The following is a 15203-nucleotide window of genomic DNA, read 5'->3' as shown; positions in this document are numbered from 1 at the left end:
GAGTTGGGAACGAGTTTGCACCCAGCAAAGGAAGGAGGTAAAAATGTCTGTGGCTGCTGGGGTCACAGGGTGTGATTGTCCTGTTGAAGGGACACAGCCTGAGAGCTTGATGCTCCTGGGATCCAGTTCTGGCCTTTTTCCCAGTTTCTGCTCAGCTTTGGGTAAATCTGTGCATCTCTGAAAGCCTCTTCTTACAAAGTAAGTTTGGTTTCCTGGATCCCAGGCACTGCTTCAGTTGAGGCTGGAGGCACAGTGTGAATCCCTTTGGATGGGTGAAAGGCTGGGGTCAGCTGGAAAAGGCACTGGGAGTACTGGAGACAAGCAGTGGTGGGATAAGGAGGCCTGGGCTGCTTGTCATGAGCAAAGCAGGACTGGAGTGACAGTGGCCACACTCTGAGCAGGCAGGAGGAGGGAGGAATGCTCTGCCTGGCACATGGGGATGGTGGAGGTGGCACATGGGCAGAGCTGGGCACTGGGACACCGGGACACCAGCACTGTCACCATGTTACTGTCGTGGTGGTGAGACTCACACTGAACATTAACCTCGGGGGTGGGGGGGGGGGTGACTGGGACTCACCAGGGGAGAATGAGGAACCCTGGAGCACTCAAGGGACAGGATAAAGCTGATCTTCAATGGACTTCACACAGTAGGAGACAAGTTTGTCCCATTTCACACAAAGGACACAACTAGGCAAAACTATAAAAAGGGTAAAATGTGTCCCACTGTTTAATAGAATTTAGTCTTAATGGATGTTAGTGGAAAACAAAACACATGATTAACACAAACGGAGCAGATGGTTTAAAATCTGTTGTCAGTCTGGTGATTACATGGGCTATTTTTTCCCCTCACTGTCTCGCTGCACGGAGCAGGTGCAGCTGGGGTCAGTTAGTCCCAGTGCAGTGTACATAACTTACACACCATACAGTAGCTTCAAAATAGAGATCTAGAGCTCAAAAAATAGGCATTCTTCTGCAAAATCAAATGTTTAGTTCCCTTATTGACAATGAGAGCAGCGTTGTGCTGCCCTCAGGTGGCTCAGACAGCGGCAGCTCCACCCCAGTGTCCTCTTATCCCTGACCCAAGACTTGCAGTTCTGGTTAGTAAATATATAGAATAGATCACATTTAAAATATATACATTGGCCTTTAAAAAAAACAAACATTTACAGTTTATCAACATTGGAAAAAAAAACCAACTGGGCTTGTCCCAGCTTGACTCATGAGAGTAAAAATCAGTTTTAAAAGGTTTCTGTGAACCTCTTTATAAAGTGCCACTGGATGTAGCTATTTGAAATCATCATGTCCATGATGTGGCACTCAGACACAGGCAGTGGATGCACTTAGTGTGGGACAGAAATCAGAGCCAGGGAAGAAGTGTCTTACCTGCCTCATACTGACCTCAAGTCCCAGACAACAATGGGATTTTAGGTTTTTTCAGGGCTTATTGTATTTGCTTTTCAGCCCAGAAACCAGGCTGGCACCTCTTGCCTGTCCAGCCCAGGGCATAGCTGCCCTCAGGAGCAGAGACCCTCAGGAATGCTCAGGTGGGCTTTGCCCCCCTTCCATCCAACAGCACAAGGGGCTGCAAACGGTCCAGTCCAGCTGCAAACTCCCAACAGGATTGGGAAGCAACTGCCTTCTCAGCCTCCTTCTCCCTCTGTGGTTTGGATTTGCATGGGTGATTTTTTTTTTCTAAAAGAAAAGGGAAGTGCATGGAATTTTCTTTCCCTTTGTTTGGAATTTTTGTAGCAAATGGCACTTCAGCACAATCTTCGGTTCCCTTCTGGTGCTCTGATGCTTTCATTTGCTTGGCATGCCGAGCGCGAGCCAAGTTCGGGGCTCTTGGACATATTTAGCCATGCACTACTAAGCAGATCCTGCGAGAGAAATCTGTCTGGGAGCGATGCAGCCGCTCCTCCCGCCTGGCTGCAGAGAGCTCCAGGGGCTGTGGCCGCGCTGGATGTCGAGGGAGCCGCTCCTGAGCCGAATTCCCCGGTGCATCCGGGGTCAGCTCCCCCGCTGGGCTGCAGAGCCGCGGGGAAGGAAGGATCACGTCCCAAACGCTGCTTCTGTTGAACAATGCTCACGGCGGGGTTTGTGCCAGCAGCTCCCTGCAGGGAGGGGCACTGGGAAAAGGGACTGTTTTCTCCCAGAAAAAGGGATAAGGGAGGGGAGAAAAGAATTTAAAAGCATTAATCATGCTGCTGCTGCACTCTGGAAGGACCAGGGTGGGGGTTTGCGTAGGCACTGTATTGTCAGAGGGCAAACTCCATTGAGCAGCATGATCCAGACAGACTGGCCCAAATTCCCAGGTTTTTGGCACTGCCATTACCATCCTCATCACTCTGGGAAGGGGCAGGAAGGCTCACATGTCCCGCATGGCCATGGCAGAGCATCCGCTGCTCTGCAGGCTGTGCCAGCCCCATCTCGAGGGGTCTGTGGGTCCCACTGGAGGGATTTCGATCCACTTGGATTCCACGCTGCCCAATGCTGACGCGTTTGGAAAAGCGGCAAATAAAGCAGAAAGGTTCCTTCTCGCTCTGCAAGCTGCCAAATTGCAACAAGCCCTGTCTTCTTTTAGCTGCTGTCAGGCCTGGCCAGGGCTGCGGCTGCACAGTGAATCGCCAGCTCCCTGGCAGCTGCCCGGGGAGGTCTCTCCTGTGACACTTTGTTGGCAGGGGATAAATAATAAGATGCAGGACTCTGACAATGCAGTAGGGAAAGAGAAAGGTCCCTTGTAGAGGCTCCTCAGCTTTGTGCAAGGGAGCAAGGGCTTCTCCGTGGCCTCCAGGACTGCATGTGCAGCCCCTCTGGGCTCTCCTCCTACTGCCAGTCTGGTGGGAAATGCCTGACCCCCTCAGAAACCGGCCCAAGGCCACGCTGTCACATGTGACACAGAGCCAAGGGTGGGCAAAGAGGGCAGCTTTGTTCCCAGCTGCAGTGCAAAGTGTGGGGTGGGAGGCGGCTGGAGAGACCTGCAGGCACCACTGGGTGCTGGATCCACTCTTCCCCCATCACGAGGGGCACTGCTGGAGCAGCCAGGGCGGGGAGGGGAAGGAGGGAGCAAGCCTCAGTCCAGCATTGCATCCAGCTGGTCGGCCAGGTCGTCGAACATGTTGCTGATGTCTTCCAAGATGTTCTTGGCCGAGTGCACGGTTCCAGGGTGGCTGGGGAGGAAAGGGAGAGAGTCAAAGCACTGCTCAAAGGCTGCAGGTGCTGATGGGGAAGGTTTGGCCAGGCTGGACCCAACCCAGCAGCAGGAGCTGAGCTTGAGCATGTGTGACCTTTGTGGTGCAGGTATGACATACCCATGCACAGCCTTTCTCCTGCCCTTCCCAACCCCACCTCGAGAGACCCAGCCCCAGAATTTCCCTCACCTCTCCGCCTCCTCCACTGTGATTTTCTTCTCGGCCGCCTGCAGCGTGGCAGCTAAGCTGGAGTTGGTCTGCTCCAGCCGCTGCTGGGCCAGGGTGGTCCCCGGGGCAGCTGCCAAAGGCTTGGCTGATACCTTGCTGCCTGTTTCCAGCGTCAGTGAGCCAGGACCGGGCAGGGACCCGATCACATCTGGCACTGCCTCAGTGGCTGCCCAGGGGGCAACAGTGTGGCGGGAGGGCTGCAGGACCTGCTGGTAGATGGTCTTGGGTCCAGAGAAGACGAGCTTGGTGGATGCCACAGAGGTGTGCTTGACAGGGACATCTGCAAAGGAAGGGGATTCATGATAGGTGGTGGCACAGGTCCTCCTCACCTCCCACACCAACATGGGAGGGAGCCCCACCACCACGTTGGAGACAGCTCCACAGGCCCCCATACCTGGAGTGGGTGTCCTCACCACAGCCGTGCCAACCAGCTCTGTGGGGCTGGGGGCTTTGGTGGGGCTTGGGGCCTTCTTCATCCCTTTCTCCAGCGACAAGATGCTTTTCTCTATCTCAGCAATCCTGAACTCCACACTGTCATCATCAAAGGCATCCCCAGCCAGCGTGGGCTGTGGTGCTGGTGCCGAGGTGGGGGGGCCCGCGATGCTCACGGCTTGGGCCTGGGCATACTGGGGTGTGGGGGTGCCCCCCGCCTCTGCCTGCCCCGCCATGCTGAACGCCTTCAGCACCGCCTGCAGCGGCTCCCGCTCCCTGAAGCGCGGCCGGCGCTTCACCGTGTCCGACTCGGTGAGGTTGAACTCCAGCACGGGCGGCTCCTTGGTGACAGCAGGGGCTGCTGGCTCCTTCCCACCGGAGCCCTGGGGCTCTGCTGGCTGGGAACCAGGCTCCATGTCCGGCATGGCCGCGTCAGCCTTGGAATGCCCACTGGGCTTTGGCCGCTGTTTGATGGTTAAATTGCCTTCTTCTGCAAAGGGGATGCACTCACTGGAGCTGTTCTGGGACGATGAAGAGGAGACCCCTGGCTTGGCCTCCTCCTCAGTGTCTGAGCAGGCATCCTCTTGCTCACCCTGTGCAGCCACCTCTGTCATAGGAGCGCTGGGCTCACTCACTGTCCGTCTCCGTGGCTTGCCGCTCTCAAAGGGGTCCCTGCTGCCATTGGAAAGTGTGGCACTGCTGGCATCACTGCCATCGTGGGACCCCTCACCCACATCTGCCCGGGGGAGACAGTCCTGAGTCAGGTGCAGCGGTTTTGGGGCCAGGAGGGGCTTGGAAGGACTCACACTTGGTGTTCCCTCCAGCGCAGCCGCCAGGGTCTTCACTGTCCTGCCACGCCCAGCATCGCTGGGGGTGGCACCTGCATCAACCACGTCCTGAGGGGCTGTGGGCTGGCGCTCGGGGCTGGGGGGCTGCTCCCCGTCTGCCTCGGCAGTGAGGGCACTGGACACGGAGCTGAGGCGCTTGGGAGGCGGCGGGGGAGGGCCCTTGCGCTTGGCCCGGATGGCGAAGGACTGGCTGCGGGTCACCTTGGCGTCTGCCTGCAGACAGGCCCGCGGCATCTGGCTGCGGCCCGGCCGCCGCGTCAGCGTGGCGTAGGAGCCCAGGGTGCTGCTGGGGGCCCCCTCCTCCTCCTCATGCTCCCCATCCGACAGCGCGTATCGGTTCAGGCTGTGCGAGCGCTTCTTGTGTTTCAAGCCTTCGCCTCCGTTGTGATGCTCCCCAGTCGTGGGGGCTGTGGTGGGTGGCTCTGTGGGACCACACTGGCTGTGCAGGTAGGAGAAGCCTTTTTGGGCTGACGTCTGCAGGCTGCTCTTCTGTGCAGGGGAGATGGAGGGGAGATGTGCTAGGGCCTTGGGCTGCTCTGCTCCCAGGACAGATGGGGCCGTTGGGGACTTCAGGGAGACGTGTGGGTACATGAAGACGTACGGAGCTGTTCCCTTGCTGGGAGTCTGGGGAGGAGTACAGGGAGTGACCGCTGGAGTCCCAGCTCCTTTCTGAGCCACAGGCCGGGTGTACTGATCCGTTCCTTCGGGCAGCTTCCTCTCCTTGAGAGGGCTGCCCCCGCCGCCACCATTGGCAAAGCCGTTCAGCCCCTCGGGGGACACGAGCTTCCCATAGGGCTCGGGGCTGGGCCGGCCCGGCAGGCTGGCCGGGCTCTCCTTGCTGCGGGGGGGTGCACAGGACTGCCCACTGCTGCTGCTGCTCTCGCCGCTGCCCAGGCTCTCCTGCGAGGGGCTGGAGAGGCGCCGGGACAGCACATTGTCCTGCGAGTGCCCTGAGCCCCGCGACCGCACCCCGATGCTCTCCTGGCTCCGTGACATTCCCTGGCTGCTCTTGATGCCGAGTGTGTCGTGGCAGCTGTTGGACATGGCTGTCTGGAGCTCATAGCTGAGCTCACTGTCCTGGAAGGTTGTCATTTTGAGCGTGTGTGGGGACTGGCACTCCCCATTTTCCAGTGACTCAATGGTGACAATGTCCAGGGAACCAGGGACTTTGCGTCTTGCCAGAGTTGCTTCTGCTTGATTGAGGCTTTTGCGGAGATCTCTGAGCTTCTTGACAGCCAACATAATCTTCTTCTGGTGGCCTGCAGGAAGGAAAGGGACATTAGGTCAGCTCCAACCCCCAAGGCCTGCTTTCAGGCCAAGAAGAGTAGTAGCTATATCACACATGGGGCAAAGGCCTTGGGGTTATCTAAACCCTGCCTGTGGGAGGAGACAAACTACTGCTGGCATCTACCTAGCTGGGCCCAGCTCCAGCTGGCCAAAGAGAGTTAGGGACAGCCAGGAACTGCCCTTTCCGGGTGCTCAGGACATGCCTGCACCTCCCAGCCTGAGGCAGAACAGGGCGTGGGGACCTGGGTGGGAAACTTGGCTGCCCTGGGCCACTCCAGCGTGGCAGGAGGGACTCACCCAGCTTGTTGATGCCAATCTCTTGCAGGTCCTCCCATGTCAGGTCTGTCACGATGGTGATGGAATCGTAGCCATTGTTCACCAACTTTTTGTGGTACTGGGGCAACCCAATGGCACTGAGCCAGTCCATCAGGTCAGCCTGGAAAGAGCACAGAGCCACTGCCATGAGCATCGAGGAATGGGCAGCACCTTCAGCATCCCCTCCCTGCCCAGGAGACTGTTTTTAGGGTATCTCTGACTGCTTTAATGCAGTCAAAGCTATTCACTTACAGACCCCATCCTGTCCTATCCTGGGGTCAGAGAGCGCTGAAGAGAGGGGGTGACCCAAGCCTCAGTGCCAGGGACTCACCGGGATGTAGTTGGGCAGCCACTCAGCAATGCTGAGCTGCCCGATTTCTGTAGAGATCTTTTTCCTGTGGCCTGGTTTGGTCACACCAATGGCTGTCAGATCCTAAGGGGAGCAGAGTGGGGCCATGGTCAGCAGTGGAGCTGGGGGCAGTGAGTACCCACAGCTGGCAGCTCTGGGTGGGGAAAGACCTGCCTCACCTCCGGGGTCATGCGGCTGATGGTGGGGACATCGTAGCCAGCGTTGAGGAAGTTGGGAGTGTACGACTCCAGCTGGAACTCATGCAGCCAGTTGTAGATGGCTTCTGCATCCTGGGGAGAGGATGGGACACAGAACAGCCCATGACTGGTGGCTGCAGAGGCTGGAAAAACCTGACTGCTCCAGGCAAGATGACAGGATCTCCCTGGGAAAGACCCACTTGTGTCCTGAAGACCCAGTTCCCTGTGTCCCTGGTGCAATAAGAGCTGGGCTGAGTGCCCCAAACATGGCCCTCTCACCCAGCACACCATTCCCCAGTTGTTCCAGTTACCTTCCCCTCGAGGAGCTGCTCAGGACGCAAGAACTGGTGGGAGAAGACCCTGTCTCCAGGGGGGCAGCTGCCTGGGGTCTGGAGGCCCTGTGGCCCTGGCAGAAAGGAGAGAGAACTGTCACAGGGGCACATGAACAGCGAACAGCCCCTAGGGCTGTGGGGACATCTGTCCCCAGAGCCCCATGGAGTTGTGACAGCCCTCACCTGCTGGGGAGGTCCCATTGTGTGGCTCTGATCCCAAAAGATGTTGCTGGAGGTTGTCTCCGGTGGAGGGCAGAGGCTGAGGGAGAGGAGGAGTGAGTGGAGGAAGGACCCAACTCTGAAGACCAGCTTTGTCACACCCTCAGGAGCAGAGTGGTGGTCTCCATGCTGGGCTGCTGGTCACAGTTTCACCCCGCAGCAGGCTGGCCCCCAGCAAAAAATCTGGGCAGGATTTGGCTCAGGGCCTTTTATTATCCTCTCAGGTGACACAGCATATGATGGAGATGCTGTGTGATGCCAACCACAGCCTCCAGCTCTGCTCAAAAAGGCCAGCTGTGCTTTGGGGAACAACTAGGGTCTCCCCAGGAGCATCTCCCTGCTGAGTCCTGGCAGCAAGTAGGTGTTTGGTGTAGGATACTCAACTCTAGCAGCCCCTCCTTTGCTAGGAGGGGGCATGGAAGGGAATGGGGCTCTATCTCCAGCCTGAGCCAGCACAGGGAAGCAGCACAGGGGAGCAGGGGCTGGTGCCTACCCTGGCATTCTCGATGAGGATGCTGGTGCTCTGCCCATTGGTGCCCTCGGTGCTCTGGCCGCTGCCGGCGCTGCGGATGCTGCCGATGCTGCCCTCGCTGCCCACGCTGTTCCTGTCTCCTGCTGCTTGGGGCAAGTAGGGAGCCTGTCAGCAGCTCCCCAGACACAGGGCACTGAGATGCCCAGCAAGGACCCCAGTGCCAACACACTGATGCCACTGATATCCCACAAGATCCTCCAGCCACAGACAATGCATCAGTTCCCTCCTGCCTCCCAGCACGCACAACACAGACAGGGTGACCTGGGTGGCAAGGGACACACAGAGGGCTGAGACACAGGGAGAGAAGGGGCTGCTTTAAGGGCTCTCCAAAACTCCCTTTTCCTACATCTGCTCCCTCTCATCTGGCTGCTTCCCCATGGAGAGGTGGAAGGAGTGTCTCCCCCTGTGCCCCTGGCCAGGCAGGGCTGGGAACAGGGGAAGGTCCCCAGCCCCTCTCCCTCCCCAGGTGCTCCCCTGACCTGAGCTGTCAGGGCCTGGGGCTGTCCGGCTTAGGGTGAGGTGACCAAAGGCCGCTGGGCCGCTCGGGGCTGCCGGGTGTGGACACTCATCAGGGAGGTGCTGCAGCCCCCCAGGGGGGGCTGGCAGGGCCCCAGGGGGACCCTGGCGCTGCTGCGTGGGTGCCACGCGGGGGACAACCATGCCTGCATTCAAAGACAAAACACATGTGGTCAGAGCTCATGCAGGAGGCAGGGACAGGGGGGAGAACTGAGCACAAGCCCCAAAGTAGTGTTCCAACCATGGTGTCAATCCCTGAGCCTTCCCTTCCTCCCTAGCTAGGCAGGGCTGCAGGGCCTGTCTGACAGGAGGTGCTGGGAAGGCTGGGAAAGTTCAGCACAGGGGACTGTCCCCAGCATGCTCAGGACAGCCACTGACCTGTCCTCTTGCTGATGACTTCAGCAATGGAGGGGGGGAAGTACCCGACCCGGTCGGTGCCTTTCTGAGCGTCGTGGATGTGCCCCTTCCATCGGCCATCTGGGTGCTGCTCCAGGACCTGCCATGGGACAAGAGGGATGGGGCTGGTACCCAGGGCCATGGTGGGGCAGGGGGATGGGGAGCAGAGAGCAGCCTCACCGTGATGACATCTCCTGCTCGGACATTGAGAGCAGTTGGGTCATGGAGGTTCCAAAAATCCTTCAAAGCTCGGACCTTCAGGATTCCTGATGCCTCTGAAGGCAAGGGACAGAGGAAGAAAGGAGGTGCCATTGCATAGGGAGGAAAGAAAGGAGTCCAGGGAGGGCAGAAGGAGAAAGCAAGAGCAAGAAGAGGAGAGAAGAAAACATTAATATTGCAGAAAGGCCTCAATCCCCAGACACTACCCCACATGTAGGATGGGGGCACATTGTGGGAGGGGACTGGAATGCTGGCACTGATTTAGGCTGTTCAGGAGGAGCACTGGGAGCCCAGGCAGGTTCAAGAGGGAAGAAACCCCTCTCAGTGCCATCCCCACCTCACCTCTCAACAGCTGCTTGATGTCCTTGCTGGCATGTGAGGTGGTGAACTGGTTGACAATGTCCAGTGCTGTCTGGTTGTAGGTGTTCCTGATGTTCACGTCAACTCCACCCTGCCCAGGAGAAGACACAGTCAAGGCCAGCTCCTTGCCTGCCACCAGACTCAAGGGAGGCAAGGGACTGAGGGGATGAGGGGAAAGGGTGCTGAGTGACCCCCAGGGGCTGTCCCCAGCCCCATCCCCACCATGCTCACCTCCAGCAGCAGCCGCACCACCTCTGTTTTGCCGTAGAGCGCGGCCTCGTGCAGGGCTGTGCCTGTCTTTGTCTGCTTGTTGATCTCAATCCCAGCCTTCAGCAGCTGCCTGGTAGGAAGGAGGGAGAGGCATGAAAGGGAGGAGTCCAGGGAGGGCAGAAGGAGAAAGCAAGAGCAAGAAGAGAGGACATCAGGACCAGGCACTTGGCTGCTTTACGACAGGAAATGGACAATACCTTGCACTTGCTTTGGGGATGAGGGGCTGAAGCCTGCAGGAGGAAGGTGTGTTTGGGAGGAAGTAGGACTGAAGCCATGATGGGTTTTCCAGCATAAAGCAGGGAATTACCTGATGATCTCCTTGTGCCCATTCTTGGCTGCCAGATGTAGTGGAGTGGTGTAGTTGGGGTCAGTGGCATCCTTGGATTGTCCCTCCAGCAGGGCGACACACAGATGGCTGTTCAGCAGCAGCTGGGCCACCTGCATGAGACACTGGTAAGCAACGGGGTGCAGGTACCCCCACCTGCACCCTCCCACTGAGGGGCTCATCCTTGGGGCCAGCCCACCACTTCCCATCCTGCCACTCCCTTCCATCCACAGCCCCCTTGGGGGGGGGCTTGGCTGGAGCTGGACAGTGCTTGGCATGGCCACACTGTCGTGAGAGGCTGTAAAAGGTCACAACAGCCAGAAATAGTCTTCCCATAATCAGGGTTTTCAGACCAAGCCCTAAAAACCTCCAGTCTCTCCAGCCCAGAGCGACTCTCAGCAACTCAGGGCAACCCAGAGGCACAGAGCAGTTATTTTTACTGCCCTGTTTATAGCTGCAGACATTATAGATACTCCAAAAATGGAAATATCCCCCTGGTCCCCTCTGAGTGGGGCACAGAACAGTCTGGCTGGCTGTGCTCCATCCCAAACCAGTGGTGCTGGCAGGGCCAGGGTCTCACAGAGCACAGTGTGGCCCTGTCCCCAAGAACTGTGCTGGGGACCTGGAGCAGGGCTGGATGCTCAGAGCTTGCTGGGATTAGCCAGCTCAGCCTATTCATGCTTAACTGTGAGCAAAGCTGGGGTGGGTGGGGGAAGGCTGTGGAGAACCAGGAGCAACAACTCCTGGCTTCACTCCCAGTCTAACACTGTCCTGCTGTGAGGTCAGGGGCAAAACCCACAGCTCCCAGGTTCAGGATCAGGCTGTGTCTGGCCACGGGAGGAGGCAGCTGCTGTCTGCTAGGCTCTGAGTCTCATGGTGGAAGGAGAGCAATTGCGGCAGACCCTGCACTTTGCTCCCAGAGGAGCCAGTGGGCTCCAGAGCTGTCCATGGAGAAGCCCTTGGTGGAAGGCAGAGCCCACAGCACTCACCTTCAGCCTCCCGAACTCACAGGCCAAGTCCAGCGGGGTTTTCTTCGCCTTGTTGATGAGGCACGGGTTGGACTGGTGCTGGAGGAGCATCTCCGACTGCAGGGGAGCAACGTGGTGCAGGGGCTCAGCATCACCCTGCAGCCTCCCTCCCACCCAGCACGGCGGGGTTTGCCCCCACCCAGTACCCCAGAGAGTCCCACGGAGGGCACACGCTGGCTCTGGGCTCTCACTCACCACCTCGTAGTGGCCGTACTGCGCCGAGAGGTGCAGCGGGATCTGCCCATCCAGTGAGGCCATGTTGACGGAGGCAGCGGCGCGGAGCAGCAGCCGCACGGGCTCCAGGCGGCCCTGCCACGCCGCGTAGTGCAGGGGCCGCATCCCTGTGGGCAGTGCGGCTCAGCAGGGCTGGACACGGCCCCCGGCCGGGCACAGGGGGCTGAGCCAGGGGCCGTGCCTGGGGTCACCCCTTACCGTTGCTGTCCTTGATGTCCACGGTGGCCTGTGCCTCCAGCAGCAGCGAGATGAGGTCCAGGCTGCCACCCAGGGCTGCGTGGTGCAGTGCTGAGAACCTGTGACACAAGGTAGGGCTCAGCCTGGCCCCCAGCCCCACTGTGCTGTCCTCACAGCACCCCCTGCGTGGGGACATGGGCTGAGGGCTGGGATTGTCACTGGCTGTTCATGGTGACATCCTCCCAGATTCCCCACTCCCAGTGCCTCAGATTCCCCATAGCAAAACACTGATGAATCCCTCCAAGAGATGTCCGTGCCCCAGGGCTCAGTGAGGGATGCAGACACACTGTGTACCTTGGGAAACGCCAGTGAGAGGAGTCCCTCACTCCAGGCCCTCTGTTGGGGGAAGCGGGCAGGATGGAGAGAGATGCACCTCCCCTCTCTACAGGGCAGCCAGGCAGCCACAACGCTGCTCACAGCATCCAGCAAACACATCAGCCTTGTGGCCACTCCTGCCCCCTCTGCCAGCTGCCCCCTCCCCATGCCAGCAGGGCTGCCAGGAGCCCATGGCAGAGCGTGGGAGGCCGCCGGTAATGAAAGAGCCCAGTGTCTTGGGGCTGTGAAAGGGGCCTGTCTGCCTGGCACTCCCCTGAGCCGTCACATGAAGGGCCAAGGCCAAGAGAGGGGTCCCTGTGCCACCAGGGATTAGCCCGTGAGCCACTCCAAGGGACATGGGGGGCTCCTGACAGCACCAGCATGGGGCTCCAATGGGCTCTGCAGTGTCCAAACCCAGTGCTAGGGATGCAGCTCATCCAGCATGGCTCTCCTCATGATCTGCATCCCCAGATCCCTGTGCAAGTCTCAACATTTCAGGAGGGACACTAACCCCAGCAGAGAGGGCTGCTCCTTTCTCCAGTACACCCACCATGCCCTGAGCCACAGCAAAACCTCTGCCTCAAAGTATGAATTGGGGGGGGGGTACAAAATCCCCCTGACCCATCCCTGTGGGGTCTCACTCTGCCCTGGGGTGGTGCACAAACACACACTCGCCCACCCCATCCTCTCTAAGCCCTGAGCAAGGTGATGCCAAGGACACCACCAGCACCTTGGCTCTCCCAGGACACACACTGCCATCCCCATGCTCATGTCTCACCTCCCCATCATCCCCTTCCTGTGCCCCAGCGAAACCCAACACCCTGCCCATGTCCCTCAGCAGGGAGCAGACCCTTTACCCCAGTTCCCACCATCAGCCTCTTGGAGTTGCCCAAGCACAAACCCTGTGCCCTATCAGAATCAGATCATTGCTTCTATTATTAAATTCTTTTTCTATTAAGCTCCATCTGCACAGTATTATTTTAAGATGGAGCCATCCTGCACGTTCCCAACCCCCCGCTGGCCTGTTAGGACTCATCATGGACACCTCTTCCTACAGAGCCCTCCAAAAGAAAACATGTAGAAATTAGGTACAACAACAGCACATAAAAACAATGCTAATGACTGACAGGTCAGAGTTAATTCAATAAGAATAATACGCTTATTTATTTTATGAGCCTTTGTGGTTTCTTTAACTCTCAGTACCCAGTTTATTAAGTACTTGGATTTTGGAAGTGATGAGCTACACAAATATGCTGTGGTCACTGGGCAACCTCATATTTTCTTTCTCCAACTCCCCCCAAAACAATGGGATTTTCCTTTTGGGATATTGAACAGAGGCATGAGCACATGTGGGCACTGAGGCCAGCTGGATGCTCCTCTGGGCTTCAACCAGGGGGACACAGGGGCTGGACACGCTGCCATCCCTATCCAGCCCCATCCCCACAGAGGGGTACACAGAAGGGATTTATGAAGGATTTTCAGGAGGGATTGAGCACTGCCCTCAGCTTAGATCCAGGCAGGCACTGGCTCTGCCTGTGCAGGGCTTCCCTGGCTCTGGGATGTTGATGTGTTCTCCAGCTCCCTGGGAAAGCTGTGTGATACCCTGAGCTGCAGGGAGAGGAGCCCCCTGGGCTGGCAGCAGCACCCAGCACCCTCCAGGGGAGCACTCACCCGTCCGCATCCTGGTAGTTCACGTTCAGGCGCTTGGCAGATCCCAGGAGCTCTGCAGATACAAGAGGTGAAGGTCAGGGCAGGAGGCAGAGCCTGCAGGCCCCCAGGCCCCCACAGGAACCCCATCCCACAGCCACACCCACCTCCCAGTGCACAGAATAGCGCCTGGCCCATCCCGGGGGTCTCTCCTCTACTCTCCTCTGCCTCCACTTTCACATCCACGAACCCTCAGTGGGCTGACCCAGCTCAAGCTTAGCACTTTCCTCCCTCCATCTCTCCTGCCCTATCCATGTGTGCCCCCGGGATGGGTCAGACCCCGCAGCTCCTACCACCCTGGCTTGGCAGAACAGTGAGCGCTTCCCTCCCCTTTATAGGCACTGACACACCAAAACTGCTGAGTGGGGCCATTTTACCCCCCACTCGCTCCCTGTGCCCGCCACTGCCACTGAGGCCTGGCCCACAGACCACATGGTTGGCATTTTTATGGCCAGGACAGAGGCTGAAGCTTTCAGCCATGAATGCAAGGATTGTGCTACCTTGGATATCCCCATCTCTCTGCCCAGCCCTCCCTCCCCTTCAGAGATCCAAGGATTGTGCCACCTTGGCTATCCCTATCCCTCTGCCCATATCTCCTGCTCCTTCAGGGACCACTGGGCAGCAGAGGATGCCCAGCCCACCCTCAGCACAGCCTCACATGCACCCCCAGTGCACCCCCAGCTCCCTGCCCCTTCCCGCAATTAATTCGAATGGATTCCTTCCTCCCACACAGAGAGGACATTTTATTCTTCACCGAGGGGCTGAGAGCGGATTAACATCTCTGGAATTCATCCGCTAAGTCAAAAGGGAAAGAAAGGGGAAGGTATGTGGGGGGGCCAAGAAATACCACCACTCCTCCTCTGCCTTTCCAGGCAGCCCCATCGCCGAGCCAGGGAGGATTAAATGCTTTGAATGGTTTCTCTGCTTTTTCCTACAGAAAATCAAAGTCTGAGTGCCAGGCTCTGAGCCTGGGGTGAAACAGCTGCCCAAACCCCACTCAGCTGTGGGGGGGTCCTGGGGAAGGAGCCCCTTCCTCACAGCCAGGTAGATCTCCAAGGCTGAAGATCCTTCTCCTTTTCCTTCCTCTCCTTCTCCTCCTTAATTCCCTTCTCCCTCTCTCCGAAGGTCTCTGCCCACCTTGCATGGCAGATCCCATAAGCCATACTGGGCTGTGTGACCCCTCTGCTGGAAAAGAAGAGCTGATCGGGGGCTGGTTCATTCATCATGCAAATGGATAATTAAAGGAAACCAAGGACTTGGGTGTTCATTACTGCAATTTACAGTGTTTTGTAAACAGCCTAATTAACACAAAATGAGCTTGGAGTGGCTGCTGGTGAAGGACTCGTGACTTCTCACCACAGCTGAGGGGATCAGAACAGGATCACCCTAATTACCTCTTCCAGGGACTGTTTGTCTTTGAGCCTCAGCCACCAATCCAACAGACCTTCCCAAAGGAACTGGCTCCCAAAGCCATCACTCAGCAGAGCTCCCACTTCCCCCTCCCAGCCCTAAGAACTCAGGATCTGGGGTCTTCATCAAGGACAAGTCACTTCCCTTGACCTCAGCAGCCAGGAAAAAATAACATTTCACTTGTAAGTTGGCCGCTTCTGATCCAAGTCCTAGAGAACCATAACCACTGGGATTGCTCCTACCATCTGCAGCTGAAAAC

General features: G+C 57.9%; 1 protein-coding gene across 8 annotated transcripts in view; it reads right to left on the bottom strand.

Annotated features, from left to right (window-relative positions):
• Positions 1 to 698: 698 nt before the first annotated feature.
• CASKIN2 (CASK interacting protein 2) overlaps positions 699 to 15203 on the bottom strand; it is a 56775-nt gene continuing 42270 nt past the window's right edge. For 3 of the 8 annotated variants that reach the window (XM_071452916.1, XM_071452915.1, XM_071452917.1), the window contains exons 3-20: positions 13499 to 13550; positions 11474 to 11571; positions 11237 to 11382; positions 11003 to 11098; positions 9996 to 10126; positions 9650 to 9758; positions 9401 to 9509; positions 9020 to 9114; positions 8822 to 8939; positions 8407 to 8589; positions 7889 to 8013; positions 7360 to 7435; positions 7156 to 7250; positions 6827 to 6937; positions 6630 to 6731; positions 6281 to 6419; positions 3378 to 5955; positions 699 to 3167 (exon numbers count right to left, since the gene is read on the bottom strand). In XM_071452916.1, the coding sequence (XP_071309017.1) occupies positions 3071 to 3167; positions 3378 to 5955; positions 6281 to 6419; positions 6630 to 6731; positions 6827 to 6937; positions 7156 to 7250; positions 7360 to 7435; positions 7889 to 8013; positions 8407 to 8589; positions 8822 to 8939; positions 9020 to 9114; positions 9401 to 9509; positions 9650 to 9758; positions 9996 to 10126; positions 11003 to 11098; positions 11237 to 11382; positions 11474 to 11571; positions 13499 to 13550 (4460 nt within the window). In that variant the 3' untranslated portion in view covers positions 699 to 3070. The remainder of the gene's footprint in view (positions 3168 to 3377; positions 5956 to 6280; positions 6420 to 6629; positions 6732 to 6826; positions 6938 to 7155; positions 7251 to 7359; positions 7436 to 7888; positions 8014 to 8406; positions 8590 to 8821; positions 8940 to 9019; positions 9115 to 9400; positions 9510 to 9649; positions 9759 to 9995; positions 10127 to 11002; positions 11099 to 11236; positions 11383 to 11473; positions 11572 to 13498; positions 13551 to 15203) is intronic. The other 5 variants (XM_071452919.1, XM_071452920.1, XM_071452921.1 and 2 more) reach the window with 5 other exon arrangements.

The sequence above is a fragment of the Agelaius tricolor genome, unplaced genomic scaffold (assembly GCF_023055355.1).
Source record: "Agelaius tricolor isolate 1412-34295 unplaced genomic scaffold, bAgeTri1.0.p SCAF_35, whole genome shotgun sequence".
In the NCBI taxonomy this organism is placed as follows: domain Eukaryota; kingdom Metazoa; phylum Chordata; class Aves; order Passeriformes; family Icteridae; genus Agelaius; species Agelaius tricolor.
This window is presented reverse-complemented; position numbering and strand designations above follow the sequence as displayed.